The following is a 20,079-nucleotide window of genomic DNA, read 5'->3' on the forward strand; positions in this document are numbered from 1 at the left end:
GAATTGTCGATGGTGATGTCTCTACTGCATCACGTCACTTACACGGAACTAAAAGCAATCGTGTAAACATTCATTTGGGATCCAAAACCACAAAAGGCAGAACCGCACAACAGAGCAACATACACTATGTCTCTACTCTACTGTAGCCTCTGCCCGAAGTCTCACCTGTGTATTGTCAGTAGACTTGCCCAACGACGTAGCATCCAAGTCGCCGACCTTTGCCCCTAGAACTCGACTAACAAACCAGAAAAACGTCACTATTATGGAAGCATGTACAGATGATTTACTTATTACAAGACTTCGCTTTTCTACAATCTGTACAAGTGAATGCACCAACAAACAGCCTTTACTGTCAAGCAACAACTCAATACCGACACGGCACACCTGCAATATTATCTAAGCAGGTGTGCGAAACACTGGCTATGATTGCAGCACGACCTTGCAATCTCATTTTTACCTAAACACTGGTTGCTTGTGTCTTGGATTAAATGCCCCTCGCCCTTTTCCTGAAAAGTCAAACAAAGAACAAATCAAAAGCCGAAATCAGAGAGCAAATGTGAAGTTTCACATTATTTGCATCCAGTGACCCAGCTCAATGCATATTTATCAGATTTGTCCCGGGTAAAATGTTGGGAATGCCCTAAGATCTCCAGCAAACAGCAGTACCTCAGCAACCCAAGCAATAGTATATCAAGTCTGCGCACACTCTAAAGGATGCAAGCTTCCTTCAGCAAATTCATGCGCCCCAAATCGTTCCAAAAACTCAAAGGGCCTGCACATAGATACGTAACATAGGAAAATCATTAGTAGCTAGTTTCTATGTAAACTTGGTAGACAGATCAAAAGAAACAGCATGGTACCACATGATAGATGTGGTAATTTCATTGCAAGTCAAAATAGCATATGGCTAAACTCCTGAGGAAGTTTTGACAGCTTACAACAAAGTTTCACGGTTGCGGCATAACTTCTTCTGATTGTTCTCTATGGCACTTAACACATCAATTTCTGGTCCATCAACCATAGAAGTACCTTCTGCGTCCGGTGTCCATAACTAGCAATAAACAAAGACAAAGTGAATAGCGAGGGCAAATTATTTAAGTACTTCAAGAAAAGAAAAAGATCAGATCATATACCTTTATTGTATTGTCAATTCCACTCGTCGCAACAGCACAATCATAGGGATGAGACTGTATACAGTTCACAACTAAAGAAGATATAGGGGCACATGAGAAACAGCACTCAAGGATAGCCACGGTAAGAAATGAAATTGCAATTACCAGCTCCATCCCCTGCAAGCATTTTAACAAGCCTTCCTGTTCTTTTCTCCCATATGAACCATCTACCATCATCACTTCCGCTGGCAATAAATTCCCCTAACGTAAGAGCAATACAGCATTAGGCACATTTATAGTACATATGAATTGCATTAAATTTAATGGTATACACATACTTTGAGTAAACTATCATCAAATTAAGCTTTAAGACTTACTTTCGACAAAACTACACTCTTATGCGGGTTTGTTTCATAAAACTATAGGTCCACTCTGACATATCTATCGCAAAAATACACCCTAATGAGTTCACGTCCAACTTTGATCAACGAGCCTACCTTTAAGTAACACATGGTAATTTTCGCTGCTGAGACTATACATCAGTCTGTACCTCTTGGTTGATGTTAGCAGGGTGAGAATCACGGAGGAGTATCAGAGCAATAAGGCAGACCTAGTCAGCTGGCCAACGTGGCAGCTCCGTCTCAGTCGTCGCATAACACGCAAAAAATAACGTGGCCATCACAAGTGGGTCTGGTTCGTAATAGCAGTGGCTAGAACAGGAACTCATTAAACATGTTATTTTGAGATATGCATGCCAAATAATGCCTGCTCAGGTGATAACTTTTCTTTGGAGTGTACTTTTGTGATAATTTGGTAAATTTGCATAAATTCAAATCAAAGCAAGTGATTCTGCAGAAGCTAATTATATGCCACACCACAATCTAGGATAGTTTAACCTCTTTATTGGTTCATGACTTGTTTTCTGAACATCTGAGGGTATTTGATTAAATAGAGAATGTGCAAGAGCTTTGCACTTCTTATTTTAATCCAAAAGCATTACCGATGATAAGAAACCGACCAAGAAAGGATTTTTCACTCAGAAAGGTAAGGAAAAAGCCCACACCAAACCTAGCAACAGGTGCATGAAAGGTGCGCAGCTGTACGCCTTCTATAAAAGGTCGATGTCTTCTGTTATCCGTCATACAAACGGCTGGTAGCTGGACTATCGACTTAAACAAAAACTGAACATGCATGCAAGAAGAAACAGCTTAATAGTCTAACCTTGTTCACCAAGAAAGCTAGCTTGCTTTATATCTGTCCCCACGTTGCAGTGCCCAACATATCTTTGTTTCATATCAATGGCAACATCCGGCTACATTGCACAACAGGATGGTATTAAAGCCATGCAAGTACAAATATAGGACACGAAAAAGAGAAACCCGTACCAGGGACTTTAACATTCAGATAAAAGAGTAGGATGAGAAAGAAAGAACCTCATAGGCAGAATCGCCATTACAAGTGGACTCAGCTGATCCATTCCCAACAGTCTGCTCATTAGTTTTGTCCTCTCTTCGGTGCAATTTTAGACGTAAGCTACCTCGAACAGCACCTGGATCACTATCACGGCTTTCATCACCCGATACTGATGTATCAAAGTCTAACTCCATCTCATCATCGTAATCTGAATCTTCTCGGCCCTCCTGTGATGATGACCCACTAACATCTGATCTGAACAGTAGATCACTCAATGACCGTAACCGTCCATGCCGCGCATCAGTGTTAGTATTTCCTTGTTGATCTTTTTTATTTTTCTCAAGTTCAGCTGTTTGAACAACATAAATCCATCAGATCTTTCAAAAAATTAACAGCAACATATCACATATTCTGGATACAAGCAACAATAAAATCTTGAATCCATTGGCATCATAGAATTCCCAATCCCAATAAATCCTCAAGTTCAATACGAGAAGCTATAAAATAAATACAATGGATCTACGAACAGCTGTGGCAGCAGAAATTACGTGGAAAATTAATATGGAATATTATATATAGAAAAGTACTGGTACATTTGCATGTATATGTTTCTTGTGAGCACTAACATTTTCATAGAAATAATACCGAACACGGAATATTAACAGGTTACTGAGCTATGTGCACTGGAGAGGCCATCTTTTAGCATGTGAAGCTGTGAGTACATAACAATCCCCAAATATTAAATTCACATGGTGTAGCTATGCGGGACAAAACAATTGTTTCTATGTCAAATGTACTCACCAGCAGCAAGTCGCTTCTTTATATTTTCCACCTGTTCCGCAGACACCGAATTTGGTGGAACAAGACTATGTGCAGCTTCTGCATATTCACATGCTTCCTTCAGTCTTCCTAACTACAAAAGGCAAAGCAAATATTTGTAAGAGATGGAGAATGTACCGAGTTTCCATCTCTTCATTTATCACTCCAGACTAAACGAGGAGGATTTAGGAGATAAAGAATTTTAGTGAGATAACAAGACGCATCAATTGGTAGGCATGTGGTTGTGGATTACAAGGAGCCAATCATAGCAGACATGATTAACCAAAGGGGTGATCAAATCGGTATGATCTAAGCATCCACCTAAGCAGAATTGCTTTAGAATATGCTCATTTTCGTCTGACAAAAGAATAGGTAGCACAAACAGAACATTCTAAACAGGCTTGAACACAGATTTAGAATCTCCTAACAAAGGCAAAGCAACTCGAGTTACCGTGCACAAAGCAACTCAAAGTACCAGGGTTAGACCAATTTTGTTTGATGGACGATGGTACAGCATTATTTGCAGTATAAGCATACAACCTTTGACATAATTACACATTTTTACCTGTAACAGTGCATCAGCCATGAACAAGTGTGCCTGGAACGATGCAAAGTCAATACTCCTTGCTTCGTTGCAATCCCGAATAGCCATGTAAACATCATTTTTCCACCTCCGCTGCAAACCATAAGTTCAGTATTCTTTTACAGAACAGAGATTTGAAAAAAGGGCAGCCCGGTGCATGTAGCTCCTGCTTGCGCAGGGTCCGGTGAACGTAGCTCCCGCTTGAGTTACAGAACAGAGATTTGATAACCGATAAACAAATGATAGCAAACCTTTAGGTACAATCCTGCACGGGTACACAAACAATCATGTCTCGTGCTATCATCAATATCAGATTCCAGGGCCTCAAGTATTTCACAGCATGCTTCAATGCCATGCATTAGGTTTGTGCCAGTCTCCAGAGATTTTATCACGACTTGCATAAGTTTCTTCAACATATCTACCTGAAACAGGTGCCATGAAAGGCAGAGAAGTTCAACATGTCTCGCAAACCAGGCAACATATGTGATAGTGTGATACGAAGAGGCCATGTTTACGAAAGTGAGAAGCGCAAGCGCACCCAAGCAAGTGCACAGAGAGAAGATTGCTCACCCTACACAAATTTCTCTTAGCTGGAAACTTATCCCGTTTTGACTTTTGTTTTCTTGGTTCCTTGTGAAAAGGCAGTAAACATAACTGATCACGTACATCATCTGCTGTGTATCTCACTGGACTCGTATTGTCTGAAAATATACACAGATAAATTGACCAGAATAGTATTAAAGATATCAACACTGGCAGTGGACAGAAAGCAAGCAAAAGTGTGATAACAAAAATGAGGATGCATACACAAAGGGGGCTGAACAATCATACCTGGGTCGACATCAAATAGATATACATGTTCACCACTGTAACTCAAAAGAACCTCATTCCCATTCGGGCTGAACGCAACATGGGTAAGGTGCAAATTTGACTTCCTCTGATTACAAAATGCAGAGGCCAAATGTCAATGAATGTAACAGAAAAGTCACTTTGAAAGCAACAGGTAACAGAATTCTGAACTCAAACTAAACAAAGCTGCCAATTCTATGCCAAATACTGTAGCACGATTTCTGGGAGAAAACGGAACTCTTCAGGAAAGTATTTTCTCAAATAATCAAGTTCAAGCAACCCCGTAGCTCTAAAATATAAGAGCAGTCCATATGATACCAGCAAGCAATAACTACTGCCGCCTTTACCATGCACTATCTGGAGCAGCACAAGAAGCTATTCAAGCACAGAGAAAAACTCACATTCTCAGCAAGGTGCAATGGACAGAACATTTTTATACAAGGCGGTGGCTTCCTTCTTGTTTGACATGAGCTCAATGGTGGAAGCATTCTCCTATCGTACAGCCGGGCAAACGCATCACTGCACAAAAATCAAGTTGTGAGGTGATGTTTTTTAATTTGAAGGGCAAGGCCTGTCATGCACTGACTAATTTATGACAACAAGTTACCTCCCACCAACAAGGAGCTGATGGGGACGAACTGAGCTTATATCACAAGACTTAAACGACAGCGGTTGTCTGGGAGGATCAGCTAAAGACTTCTTTCCTCCACATCGTAGATCTAGCTGTCAAAAACGCATGTAATGTAGAAACTGGAATCAAAACCAAATCCACACCCAGCTAAACTAACTTTACAGCCAGCATTTATCCTACGGGTATATTTATCATGGCATTTCCAAAAGGACTCATAATAAACATCAGAGATCATACCAATCCTGAGAGGAAGTGACTGAAAGCAACAACATGCTGGTTGCAAAGTTAAACTAATTATATTACCATAGTCCACACAAATGAAGCATTACAGGTCCATTCATCTGGTAAATAGCAATGTGATGCACAAGCATAAAACAACATAGGCTCATTTAGTTCTGTCTGTACTTGTTCAAGGGTTCATGGAACAAAAAAGAGAACCACGTCAAAATTCAAACAGAGAAACATTTAAAAGTAATACAACTATAACTGGCCACTTGTATTTGGCTCTCAAGGACAAAAGCTAAATTCAAGTGGAATCAGATGCTCAACGAGAAACCACAATAGAAGCGGAACCCAACAGTTAGAATACTCACAAGCACGTTACGGCATTCCTGATTAACCAATCCTGCACGAGGACAGGAACTGCATTCCCTAAAATCATGCTGTCTTACAGTACCATCCTCACTTGCACTCCACACTACATTAGGGTTGCCACCTTCGACCTACATATTGCATATAAACATAATTATGAATGTTGAACCAGGCAGTGTGAATCTTAATGCATCAGTAAGTAGAACATCTCTCAAGTGGTGCAAAGATCTGAAAATAAGACATCGTTCTTTCTTCTCGAAAAGATACTAAAATCCAGAAGGGCATACATTTAGGAACAACATCAAGCTTAGATGCAATTCAAAGACAAATTTTCTTCATGCTATACGGTTCCATATTCCAATCATGGCGTTCAACATAAGACTAGGATCTTACAGCTAGTTTCTTGACCCTCCTTGAGTGACATTGGTAAACTGCAGCTGGCTCCATGGAAATCTCCCTAGGCCTTGTGCCACTTAAACGAGACAAATTGAAAACACGAACCTGAAAAAGAATCAATAAACTTCTCCTGAAAGGATGCCTCAGAATAACACGGAAAGATAAAAGTGAAAACACATCCCACAAAAGGTTGTACCTCAGCATCTCCTGCTCCTGAAACTACTACTTCATCACATGTTTCCGGTACAAATTTTGTGCAAAATACATTTGCTGAATGTCCAGTATCAATTTCATGCAACAGCTCTTGATTAGCATAATTCCAGATGTTGACCTGCAGAACACGTATTGATACAGCAGTAAACTGAATCAACCATCAAACTCTCCGCCCTTTTCCAGTCCAAGGATATACCATTGGAAACAAAATCATATATAGAAAATGTTCAACTTCAAGATTGTGTCATCTCTAACTCTGAGCAACATTTATTTTGCAAGAAAATGATGTTATATCATTCAGATTGCTTTCCACTTAAGGTTGTAACAAAAATTCAAATCTCAGTCAACAAAGAACTGCAGGAAAAATTCTACTGTATGTTGCAAGACAAGTAAATAGTTCATGCAACTCTACCAGCTACAGAGAGCATGAAAATAATGGATGAGAAATTAGCGTCCAGAAACTTACTCTAGTGTCATCTGATCCTGATATCAGAAGTGAGCCACTTGAGTTCCATGCAATAGCATTCACGCAACCTACGTGACCCTGTTAAATGGCACGGGAAACCAAAAGGCAATCCAGTAAAAATCAAAGATACAGCGAAGAACTTCACTATTTCAGCTTCCTTCTAAGCAAATAAAATTCCAACACAGGAAACAAGCAAACCTCCCTGTTCTTGTGAAGAGACTAGCATATGATAAGATAAACAACAAAAGGAGTCAAATACCTCAATCTCCTTTTCTAAAGCAAGCCTTTGTACTAGAGAAGAATGGAACTGCATTCTCTTTCCAATGTCCTGGAAAAGAAAAAATCGTTAATTGTATCTAGTTGTATCAGTGTTTATTCTATGACTGCTAATGTGACTAAAATATGCATGATTGCAGAATGTCCAAGAATCCAACACAAGGTTTTGAACAAAAATCCTAGTTCCCATGAATTCATCTCACGGTTAGTTTCCATTCTTCCCGCAAAAATAATAATAATAATAATAATTAGTTCCCATTCAAGGAGACCATATACAAACACAAGGTCAAAGTGATAAGAAGCTGGTTCAAGAGCATAGCACATAGATAATGACCTCCCAAACTCACATCACAGTTCCAACTTGTAATACAGTAGACATTGGTACCCAGTAACATTGCCCAAGTAATCGAACAACTCACTAGCCACAGCCCATATTGTTCTCCTCAGCCTAAAAAACAGCCCACCATAAAAAATGCATTAGGAGGGTTGTTGATTCTTTCGCCTACATTCTAAGTAACTCACCTGCACATAACAGTATAAAACAGGTGATACTGGCGTCCCCCAATGTTCAGAATCAATTCCAATTTCCTGAGAAGCATCTACCCCAATGTTCAGATATCTGCGCAGCTACGCAACCGATACATACATCAACAAGCAACTGCGTCACTCTCAGACTTCAAGCAGTCGAGCTATTGGCAGCATTACACCAGAGACCAGACCCCGAACTAATAATTGATCAAAAAGGCTACCATAATCCGCGCCAACCCGTTGCCAACATAGGAACGACTCAAACAGCGACGGACTCCCCTCCCTCCCCACGTTCATAAGCCCTTCCAAATGTCAGCCCGATCGAGAAACACCGCCGTACAAATGCAAACCCCTCGGCGATTCGAGCCAGAAACTTCGCCCGAAGCTAAGAACGCAGAGATGCCACCAGGCCTAGAACGCGGAGAGGGCGGGAGGGCTCGGCCATTCCGAGGGGGGCTTACGGGGGAGCCGTGGAGGCTGCGGGCGTCGAGCAGATCGGTGAGGCCGCCGTCCGAGAAGCGCCACCGCAGCCTCTCCGTCGCGTCCATCTCCATCTCCGGCGCCGGCTAGCGCGACCCCAGCGGCAGCGACACTCCCCGATCGCCCGCCGCCGATTCGGTGGATGCTTCCGGAAGCTCTCGCGCCTTCCAGCCGAGGGGGGCGGAACGGAACCGGGGAATGGATGGGTGCGGTGCGGGTTCCAGGGAGCCGGGTTGGAGTGGGTCAGTGGGGGGAGAAAGCGGCTAGTGGGTTGGAGATACCATTATACTCCTAACCATTGAACCACAGGTTGGTTCGCAAATGCTTATGGCATTTGGACGTTGTATGTTTGGTTTTTGAGTTAGTCAACATCGAAAAGCAAAAAAAGTTAAAAGTGAACAAAGAGTCATTGCTATGCAAAAAAGAGTAAATGGCAACTGACATAAAGACCAATTTTTTGGCATGCCCCAAAAATTGATAGAGTGAGCTTTGATAACCATCCAAATGTACCCTGCCAAACTTTGGTAAGATAAAAGTTCTTCGTTGCCTCTGGTATCCCTTCCTAGTATCATTTAGAACCTACAAGGAAAACTAACTAGCACAATATATATAAGGAACAACACTAAATATGATGACATATATAGGAAATAATATTAGTTTTGAGGTTTATATTATTTCACACTAAATATCATGTCTTCTTTAATATCATGTTAAACCATGCCTTTGCAGACGTAGTAACCATATGAGTTAAAAAACTGGTTGGAAGAAAGGTAAGCATCTTATCTAGTTTGCTACCAAATCTGGGATGTGCTAATTCTTTTGGCATCAAACTGAATATGCCATGACAAGATTCATACATCGACATACATCAGTCATTACATTTGATCCATTGAGTTTGGATGGGATCATTAGTGGTTCACCATACTAGGCACACACTAATCAGATTTTGTCTTCTTTAGTGTCGCTCCCAAGCAACAATTTATTCACATGTTTTGTGGGGGGTTAACCAAGACCATGTTTCATTTAACGACATTATGTTCTGGCCTCTTTGGGGTGAACGACTCGTGCGGCTCTTCAAAACATACTCCCTCTGTTCAAGTTTACGAGGCCTACACGATTATTTGAAGAAAATTTGACTACAATATTAGTTATATGCGACAAAATATATCTCGCTGAATTGACATTTAAAAAAAATCAATGGTACGCCCTCCGTTTCAAAATGTAGTGCATATTAGAATTTTGAAAAGTCCACCATGTAAATGTTTAACTGAATTTATAGAAAAAATATCAATATCCACAATACAAAACTAGTATCATTAGATTCATCAAGAAGTGTATTTTTTATATCTTATTTGTTTAGCACTTTACATGTTGATAGTTTATTATATAAACTTGGTCGAGTGTAGACAAGTTTGACTTTTGAAAACTTAATATGCACTACATTGTCAAAAGGAGAGAGTATAATTTTTACGACATATGACTCGTATTTTATCAATCAAATTGATGATCAATTATTGCTTAAAATACATGCACAGTTTTCAGCCTTTTGAACTTTAGTTTTCATCACCAGCTAAAGCATGGAGATATCAGAATATGAACGACAAACTTAGAGATGTTGACTCTGTGCTCCATAGAACATTTGTAACTTTCAGAGTTTATTGACATATTTGTAGATGGTGTATGTTTTAGTTACTCTGATTTTTGTACCTTTTTTTTACTTAATCAATAAACATACTACTTATGTCCTGATTTATTGGTCCTCATTGTATTTTGTGTCAACTTTTAACTATAGATTTAACTAACAAAATATAAATGCATGTCACCCAAAATGTATCCCTGTATTTGTACATAGTTTTTGTGACATGCATTAACTTTTTGATAGTTAAATCTAAAGTTAAAATTTGACACAAAAAACAAAAGGGACCAATAAACCAGGACAAGGGTAGTACTTCATAGGAGTATCTACAGACGGATTCTTCAAATTGACTGGGCAAAATTAGGACTACTGACCGGGCAGGAAAGAGAAGGAAAAAAGGTTAACTCAACCAGACCACTCAAAGCCTCCTAAACCCGCAGCACTCCTCATACTCAGCCATATAGGGGACAATACGAGGCCCGGATATATCCCGTCAGTGGTCATGCATCCGTCACATAGAATTTGACCCATCACGAACCATTTTTTCTTCACATAGAATTTGACCCACCACGAACCATTTTTTCTTCCTCCCCGTCAATCACATGCATATGATCGGACGTATAGGTAAAAAAAGTGAGGGACATGGCTGCATGCATAGACGAATAGGGACTCAAAACGAACATTGATCGAATTGATCATGCGCGTCCGCCAACTTTTGAGGGGTCAAATTTTGTGACGGTCTAGTCCAGCTGTAGATGCCCTAAGATGTATTAATTTCTCAAAACTTCTAACATTTCTAGAGTTTTTTTTTAACTAACATTTCTAGAGTTGACATTATAGAAAAGATATATTAACGCCTTCAATATATCAAATAAATAGATATGAAAGTTGCATGATGATCTAATGATATTGATTTGGTAGTGTCTGTATTGATATCTTTCTCAATAAATTTGCGGACAAACATTGATAAGTTTGACCTTTTAAAAAATTAATGCACCTTATATTTTGAACGAAGGAACAGAGGGAGTAGATCTTATTAGTTGTAAAAACAATCACACACGTTAATCTACATCTACAGTACTGAGAAGAACTGGCCAAAGATAAATAGTTTTGACAAGCTCGTCACTTCCCATGTTAACACACTTCAACAGCTTCACTGCATCAACACGTTACGTGAGGAATACACCGTGATTACCCCACCTCCATCAAATACTACTCTAGTTTGGTCTACAGATTATGTACAAGGTGAAACAGAATTGAGTTGATCACATTGATACAAAAGCTAGGACGGGGAGGGATCTCACTGAAAGAAAGAAAGAAAGAAGGAAAAAATCTACAAAGGGGGAACCCCGTCCCGGCACAGTTCCTATCTACCTGCCTGCAAAATTGATGTTGTAAAACCGCCTTCAACAGTACCGCTGTTAGGTAAGTTTCACCTGTTCACACTGCCACGGACATGGCGCGTGTGGAGGCGTTGGTGTTACTCCTTGTACCACACCGCATCACCCTCGATTGTTGCTGCTGTGACTGTGATCACTAGGAAATTCAGCAGAACAATTGATGAAACCGTGAGCTTTCCGTCACCTGATGAATGCCTTATCTGAATGTTCAAACCAGGGACTCCTTTCTTAGAAAGGCAAAGCATGAAGCGAGGTTCCTGACATTTTTCAGAGTAGATGCTGGGTAACAGCTTCTGAAAAAACAGTTGCGAATGCCCTGCATGCATGGGCAGAAAGTCAGTTGTCATCTGTAAGATGTATCAACGTACTTCAGGCAAAAGATTACTTCAAAACCACTGACATGATATGAGGGTGGACCATTAATCCTTCGAATAGTCCTTTGCGAAGTCCTTCATTCTTTGCTTGATACTCTGGGGAATTAATAACCAATAGAATCAAAATACATGCCACAAACCGAAGTGAAACAAAACACATGGAGGTCAACTCAAATGATAATGAAATCAACTGGAGTCAACTACCAAAAAGCATACTCAAAGATCATATTACACACCTGCAATTCTTCATGAAGCAATACGAAGACCTTCTTCATCAATTTATGCCTCTGGAGAATATAATGTCCTCAGTAAGAAATAATGAAAAAATGCAGAGAATGCCAAGATCTTGATTAATGCAATGCCCCCCCCCCCCCCCCCCACCCCCCACCCCACCACACACACACACACGCACACACCACCCAAAGCACAGATTATCAGTTAACTGTAAAAAGTCATGTATACTCAGGTTCAATCAATGAAGAAAAAGGCAGGCAGAAAGCATACTGTTCCCGATTCATGGTACATGTCTCTGAGTCTGTCAACAATGTTATAGTACTTATCCTTGTCTCTTTCTTTGGCAACATTGAAATCCTCCTGAACCTTTAGGAACTCAGACCTGCATAAAAAGCATGCTAAGTTATAGGAGAAGATAGAACATGGACTCTGAAGGATTTAAAAAAGAGTACAAAGGGGAATTTTAGAAGGAAAAATTCAGGTCAGCACATACTGTGTTTTCTCTATCTGACTGTTCAAGTAAGAGTAGACCTTATATTTCTCATTGTACTCCTGCAAATAATCTTCGTATCTGAAAATGGATAAAATCAGTTAGTTGCCTGCATGAACAAAAAGTAAGACTGCAACAAAGATATACCAGCTATTGAGTAATTGCCTATGTGTGGTCTATCTCTCAAGGAAAACAGTTGCATTTTGAATCTCTTAGTGAATATGATGCTGCGTTACACTTCTGTATGACTGGGACCTATATTTGTGCTAAGTGTAGTACTGTTATCATTATTGGATTTCGAGACACAAAAATTACCCCAGAGGTAAACTGTAATCCCTCCATGACTGTCCCAAAATATATGACTTATTTTGTTTATTTACAACAAGTCCTTGATCAATAATTCTCTATAGTTTATGTGACATGAAAATGATGTCCTTAAAATCCCAATTTGTTAAACATTACTCATCAGACCTTATTATATTATTTAGTTTGATCTTCTAGTCAAAAGAAAATTCATTACAAAACACTTACTCCATCCGTTCCAAAATAGATGAGTCAACTTTGTACTAACTTTAGTACAAAGTTGACTCATCTATTTTGGAACGGAGGGAGTACTACATTACTCTGATTTTGTAAAGTAATTGTTGGTCAAAGTCTTGCTCTGGCAAAACAGAATACACCTTATATTTTGCGACCGTACACAGGCGTGTGTGTATGTTAGAGCAGAAAATTATTTCTAGCATCAGCTAAAAATCTCAAGGAAAATTCTGATTTAATCAAATATTTTCACAAGGTAGTGTAAATCTTGGTGACGAGTGTGCAAACAAGCTAAACAAATTAAATGCACTAGCAGAAATACTTCAAAAGGGCATAAAAACGCATCTAGTATATTGTCACTTACTGTGAAAAATCTTTTATTGGACCTTTCAGTTCTGGCTTAGCTTTATCGTACTTCTTAAAGAATAGATTGTCTTCTTCCGAAGAACTGTCTCTTCTCTTCCTACCTGTCTCAGTCTCTATCAAAGAGTTATTCCTACTTCTTTCCTCATTTTCTGCAGGTGAAATTGATTTCCGTGTTCTACACTCTATGCCATTCTTGGTACCATTCTGAGGAAGCTTGGGAGTAGTCTTCTTCGGATCTACATGATCTAGCATTCCACCCTGTGCCATTTTTGTTTCTCTTTTGCCTGTTTTCTCTATCAATCTGTCTGGATATAATACGTTCTCTGAATCTGAATCATCAGTCCTTGGCAATTGCCGACCCTGTGAAACATTTCCTCTATGCTGAGACCTATTATTATCAAAGTCGTATCCGGCTGTCTTCCTTGGGAATCCTTCCTGGTTTATATTACCTCCAGTATTAAATTCTTGCGGTGATGGTTTCCTCTGATCATGGGAAGCAGATAGAGCAACCTTCCTGGTATTCATATTGGGGTAGAAATTATCTACATTAGTTGCTTTACCATCAAGCGACTTAGAAGAACTATTTCTCTCAAGTTGTTTCCTTGTCCTCCCGTTGTCATTTTCCAAAGGAAACTCACGAAGTTCACCCAACTCGAGATCAGAATGCTCTCTCTGGAGCACCTTTTTTGGAGATGATTTCTCAGCACTGTTTCTTTGCAAAATTGGTGGCTTGCCATTAGTTTCAGCGCATTCAGGAAGAGACATCATCATGTTGTGGTTAACATTTCCTCTGACACCTTTGGTCAAATTCATGGGATTTGTATCAATATTAGGATCCTTTGAGCGCTTGTGCTTTTTCCCATCAAGAGAAGATCCCCCATGCCTACCCCTTTTTCTTGCAGCAGAATCATCAGTGTTGTCAAAATTGACATTCCCAGGGCTGCCATCCATACTATTCAAAGGTTTCTGCACCTTATCTAGTTTCTTCTTAGAGCTTGTTTTCATGATCTTTTCTTGTTTTCCTTCAGAGTGAGTTGGGATGGGCAGATTTTGGCTCTGATTTATCTTTTGTAGATCTCCAGGAGTCACAGGCCTTCCTTCCTTAGGACTAATATCTTGTACCTGTAGCTCAGTATGTGTGTCCCATCCAACATTCCCTGTCTCCTTGCTTGACCTCTCATTGATATGTTTGTCAGGAGGCAAGTTCTGTCTCTGTGCTGATAAAGAACCTGTAGCTCCTGAATAGGCAAAGTCAACCTTGGCCTTTTTGGCACTTTCTGGCTTTGTAATAGCATTCTCATCACCCGGAAACCTTTTCAAGGTGGGTTTGGCACCTTTCTCTGATATTCTTGTGGGCACATGGTTTGTTCCATCCTTTGAGGTTGACTTTCTTCTGCTACCATGCTGCTCCGTGAACTGAATAGCTTCTTCATTAGGTATGTTCTCACTACTCACTGCTAAGGGGTCATCAAAATAATTGTCCTCATAAGACATTTTGTTTGCAGGATATTCGCCATCAACTATACTTGGATCTAACCTGGTACTCACCATGTTTTCGCTTTCTGGAAATTCTGATGGCATGTCTACATTGCTTGCACCGAATTTCTCAGTTGCTGTAGCGGCATATGCCGGCTCATCATTGTCGACATTCAAATTATTCAGATCAATGTGTGATGATGTGCTCTTATAATCGAGATTTGTTCCAATATCAATTTGCTCATCATCGCCATCAAATGTTGGGAAATCTCTTGGCGAGGAAGACAACTTCAGTTCATCTGCTACTTTCCTACGTGCTGTATCTGGCTTGTTATCATCACTTGTAATATCCACAAATGCATCAGATCCTTCTTTGCTGCTTGATGAAGCATCACTATCGCTGTCGCTGCTGCTCCCACTGCCACTGCCAGCACTTCTACTCTGACTGCCACTATCACTTCCACTGCCACTACTGTCACTGTCGCTATCACTATCACTTCCACTCTCACTAGAGCTACCTGCTTTGCCATCACTGTCATTGACCTTTTCGTCTCCTGCAGCTGAAACCGGGGAGCCCCCAATTTCAATCTTCTCAATATCAGGATCATCTATGCTTAAGCTTGGAGCAATTTCTTCGATGTTCTCATCGATAGTCCTGTTAGATACATCAGTTGGATACTGAGGTGCTTGTGGGCGGAAGTAGCAAACATGCAGAAAATAACTATACACAAAACTATGGAGAGGGCATCATGAAGGCAATGCCCGGTTAAACAAGAAGCACGGAACTGAACTTGTAGGAGAAAGATAATACCTTCCACTGCCAGATGCATGATTAGAGTTTTCTACTTCCAGTTCAGGTTTCAGCAAATATCTCCCTGATGACTGGCAATCTGCAACCTGGATAAATAAAAATATGTTAAGTGTGCATCACAATATATTCTTAATGTTTCCTTACCGAGAAAAAAGGTGGTGGATAATGTTTGTTACTCACATTCTTAAGGATATGCTCTATTTTCTTTGAAGCATTTGGAATTGCATCTGCAACAGCTTTCTCCAAGGCCTACATATGTTTCACAACATGTAGTGAAGAGAAACATCAGGAAATTCCTTTTGGGGTAAGCCTTCGGGAATCAGGCAACTAAACAAATGACAAGAACAAAGGCATCTAAGATCATGAACAAAAGCATTTGTAGCATATGATCAAGCCAACTATGGATGATATCACAGTACATCATGTATAAAGGTGAAAAAATCATAAGATACAGAACTGTCATCAGACCACAAGGTCAGCCATAATTGAAGTGACATCTCATACAGCAAACTCATGGAACTATGGTTGTCTTTCAAACAAGTGCAGTTAAGTTAGCATGGAAGCTTGCAATATTTAAAACTTACTGGTACTTCATTTTAAAACTTCTGGATTCCTTTTCCTATTTGCACATGCTAAAGGGGAGGTTGGGGGGGTTACCTTTAAATTCATTCCTTTTGGATTTTCTGAGAGTGTAGATATCAGCAGGCTTCGCAAATCAGTTGTATTATCCTCAACACTTGCAGAAACAGAACCTGCCCCATGATTTAGTCCTCGAGAGATCCTATTTGGTGTTGCTTTCTCAAATTTATTGTTTTCCTCTTTATTCAAATCAAAAGGTACTATGACTTCATTATTTGCATCTGACCCAACAGGAAATGAATGAATGCTTGGTCCAGGTTGCTCAGGAGAAGGCACAGGTGAAGTCGAGATACTTCCTTTGGGAATACTGTTAGGCAGCTTTACTTTAGAAATTGATTTGGTTGGAATGACAGTAGCTGGAGTAGACCCACGAAAACAAAGTCAGGTACATGGTAATGCAGGTTTTTTTAGTGGTAGAATAGAAGGACATTTATATACATAGAAAGAATAAAGTACTACAAAAGAGAAGATCAGAGAGAATTGAAACCTTGCTTCTTATTGAAATTGTCCTTCTTCTGGTTCCATTTCCCCCTCCGCATATTACCTGGAAGAGATAGCAACACTAAATTATACAATCTCATACAAACTTTAGCCGTTATACAGTCTAACGAACCTTCGGCACTAATCAAATTCAAAACCAGCATTTACATTGCACATAGAAAAACTGAGCACATCACACATTTCTACTATCGAAGCATGAATGTAAAAGTGAGGTAGAAATAATGAACTCGTTCAAGAAAAACAAAACGAGTTATCAAAGTTCAAACCTTCTCCGGCTGCAACCATTGACTTGGCCTGATTCCTGACAGATGGATTCCCAGGGTCCAGCACAATTGATCTATACAACAGAAAATTAAACAAGGATGCATAAGTAAAAAATTGGACTTATATGCAGTACTTAGAAAAGATCTAAGAAACCTATAAATCAGGATGATGATTAATCAGTGAGAGAATTATGTATCAGGGAAAGCAGACAAACTTTCGAGATTTCGCGAGACGTTCAGCCTCCTCTGAGCGCGCTTTCACAAGGTTCTTTGCTGATTCATCCAAAGTGCGGTCCACAGTCACCTTGCGCCAAGCAGATCCACGTTCCACAAGCAAGCCATTTCCACCCTCTCCACTCTGTTGTTCTTCATAAATATCACATAACTCACCCCGTTCGGATGCCCATGCAAAATTGAATTCTTTACCATCAACCTCGATAACCTAGTTCAAGAAAAGAACTTTCAGTTAAACAAGTTAAATGCACAACAGTAATTCTCATGTTGCACGAGCTTTGCGTCATGCCAAAAACCAGTAACAGGGGGGGGGGGGTACTATTTCTTTCAAAGTTAAACCCTCCTCCATGGTACTAAGGTAAATAAGGAGACAGCAGTTATAAATACTCCAGTGCACAAGTATCATGGCACTGGTATTATTTATTACTTAAACAACAGAAAATTGCATGACTGGATACATGAATACAGGCCTTACTGTTCCATTTGTATGTACGTAAAACATGTTTGTATTTTCTCATCAAACCACATACAACGCGATCATGAATACCAAGTCAACTGCTGATCTTCCAGCAACCTTCAAATCCTAAATGATCTACTCCCTCCATCCCTAAATAAGTGTCTCAACTTTGTACTAACTTTGTACTATTATTTTGGGGCGGATGGAGTACAGTTCTAACTATTGGACACTATAAGAAGTAAGTTCCATACACATGTGAAGCGCAAATACACAAATTTATAACTAGTAAGCTTATCACTTAACAAAGCTTACTACAGTAGATACAACAGAATATTTAGTGGTGTTGAAGCAACATGTTATGGAACTGATATTTATTCTACAAACGAAACAAAATAGTACAACAAGGATCCACAGAAATAACCAGCCAGACATAAGAGTTCAGTCCCAGTAGACTTGACATGTAATGTAGAAAGGTAAGAATCCAGTCTTCACAAGAGACCCAAAATACCAGCTAGCTGCTATTTTCCTCTTTTTTTAAAAACCAGATTTCAGTTCATGCATATCATAAAACAGTTCATTGTATATAATTAATTTTTAGATTTGAAGAGTTCGTCAGCACTAATTTATTCCGAAAAGGGGAAATGGGGATAGATTTTAGATTTTGCAGGGTTCTATTTGAAACAAGTGATGGGTTTTGGAGCCCATCATTCATGAGACTCTTCAGCGAGAAATCTTTATATGGGTGATCGTTTTTTTCTAAAAGGAAACATACATATCCCACTATTAGTAATTCCAAAAGCACCACCGAGTTACAGTACCTAAAAAAATCTCACACTAAAGATAAAAGAACCAGTGAGAAATTTGTCAGCTTGTTATGCACTAAAATTAACAAAAACGTTTTCAACTAAATCATTCAAATGGGCCTCATGAAGTTGGAACCTAAAGTTTGGATCGTCACTCAAAGGAAAACTTTTAATGATCCTAAACAACATAAGACACCAAACTAATCTTAAGCTTACAGCATAGAATGTACCAAGCCAAGAACCCACTGAACTGCACAAAATGATAAATTATAGGTAGATAATTGTTCTGAGAAGAATTATATGTTAGATAGTATGGAGGCACAGTTAAATTTCAACAGCTTCAAATCAGATTGTATGCGGCTTACTGTATGCTGCACGGACTACACAAAAGAATCATCAACAAACAATACACTTGCTCCCACTGTGCAGAAATTCTAAGGAAAGTCATATTAGGCAGGAAAGGAAATGCATGCAAAAACTTGAGAGCTCGTGCCCGAAGTCACCAAACCAATCCCCAGGCAGAACACTGAACTGAGGCCTCCAATGAGAAAGTAACAGAGCATTTCCCTCCAGCATATCAAACTAACTGCGAATTGAAAAGTAATTTGGATAATCTACAACATGAACTCCACCCAACAATAACCATGCAGTCTTAAGCCAAATCAGACTCATCCGGACCACCACGTACTGAAAGGATTCAATTAAAAGGCCGTCCTCTAAAAACCGGAGCGGAGGGGAAAAACCACACAATGATAAAATGAAAATTGGCAGTTCTAACATGAGATGAGCTAAGAGATCAACACGTCCTAACAGTTCAGAGTTCAAGTACCCAGCAGTAAATTCGAGCAATCTGAATGCAAAACCAAACACACAATGAACCTACGAACCTACCCCAGAATCAGGAACAGTGTCATGTCATGGACGGAAAAGGGAAAACAGAAAGGGTCGCCCTCGACCAAACAACCGTAATGCGTAGAACATCCAAATTGGTTAGGTTAAACTTCGTAACCGACTCGAAGGGAAAGGGAAAAAAAAAAACTAAACGGCGGAGGGAGGGCGAGGGAGAGCTCACGTTCTCCGCAGGGTTGATGCTGGAGTTGAACATGATGCGGGCGCCGCCGCCGGCCTCCTCCGCCCGCCGGATCTCGTCGACGAGGTCGGGGGTGAGCCTTATGATTGCCGCGAAGGCGGGCGGGCCGCTGGACTCGAGGCTGAAGGACTCCTCGCGCCCGGCTGCCTGGGCGGCGGCCGCCGCCGAGGCCGCGGCGGCGGCGGCGGCGCGGCCGCGGGGAGGCGGGCCCTTGCCCATGGAGGAGGAGGCGCCCCGGCCGCGGCCGTGGGGCGCGGGCGGGCGCTTGGCGCCGCCGCCGCCGCCGCGCCCGGCGCCACGGCCGCCGCCGAGCTTGTACATCGCCCGCGCCTGCCTGCGCGAGCGGCGGCGCCGGCGGGGAGGGTTGGTCCTGTTGGGGCTCCGCTGGCGGAGAGTAGCGAAGACGCCGAA

The 20,079-nt window shown here is 40.6% G+C and overlaps 1 protein-coding gene across 1 annotated transcript; it reads right to left on the reverse strand.

The window, feature by feature from the left end:
* Nucleotides 1-240: 240 nt before the first annotated feature.
* LOC123088677 (uncharacterized) lies at nucleotides 241-20,079 on the reverse strand. Its single transcript, XM_044510910.1, has 34 exons — nucleotides 19,651-20,079; nucleotides 17,300-17,526; nucleotides 17,088-17,158; nucleotides 16,808-16,864; nucleotides 16,339-16,676; nucleotides 15,862-15,930; nucleotides 15,682-15,767; nucleotides 13,393-15,525; nucleotides 12,495-12,572; nucleotides 12,272-12,383; nucleotides 12,004-12,054; nucleotides 11,824-11,863; nucleotides 11,487-11,709; nucleotides 11,368-11,371; nucleotides 8,339-8,443; nucleotides 7,333-7,401; nucleotides 7,074-7,151; nucleotides 6,591-6,725; nucleotides 6,392-6,499; nucleotides 6,001-6,129; nucleotides 5,384-5,499; nucleotides 5,178-5,295; nucleotides 4,759-4,864; nucleotides 4,498-4,628; nucleotides 4,179-4,349; nucleotides 3,910-4,020; nucleotides 3,327-3,438; nucleotides 2,546-2,874; nucleotides 2,334-2,424; nucleotides 1,278-1,373; nucleotides 1,134-1,204; nucleotides 939-1,051; nucleotides 667-772; nucleotides 241-506 (listed from the first exon to the last, which is right to left on the reverse strand). The coding sequence occupies exons 1-33, from the start codon at nucleotides 19,987-19,989 to the stop codon at nucleotides 691-693; spliced, it is 6,099 nt and encodes a 2,032-aa protein (XP_044366845.1). The 5' UTR covers nucleotides 19,990-20,079; the 3' UTR covers nucleotides 241-506; nucleotides 667-690.

The sequence above is a fragment of the Triticum aestivum genome, chromosome 4A (genome assembly GCF_018294505.1).
Source record: "Triticum aestivum cultivar Chinese Spring chromosome 4A, IWGSC CS RefSeq v2.1, whole genome shotgun sequence".
Taxonomy (NCBI): domain Eukaryota; kingdom Viridiplantae; phylum Streptophyta; class Magnoliopsida; order Poales; family Poaceae; genus Triticum; species Triticum aestivum.

Excerpts from the sequence above, each read along its gene's own strand:
- LOC123088677 (XM_044510910.1), bottom strand. The coding sequence starts at position 19,989 with ATGTACAAGCTCGGCGGCGGCCGTGGCGCCGGGCGCGGCGGCGGCGGC. Across the intron at positions 11,864-12,003 it reads TGCTTCATGAAGAATTGCAG|AGTATCAAGCAAAGAATGAA; the intron begins GTGTGTAATATG and ends TTAATTCCCCAG. Across the intron at positions 1,052-1,133 it reads GAATTGACAATACAATAAAG|TTATGGACACCGGACGCAGA; the intron begins GTATATGATCTG and ends GTTTATTGCTAG.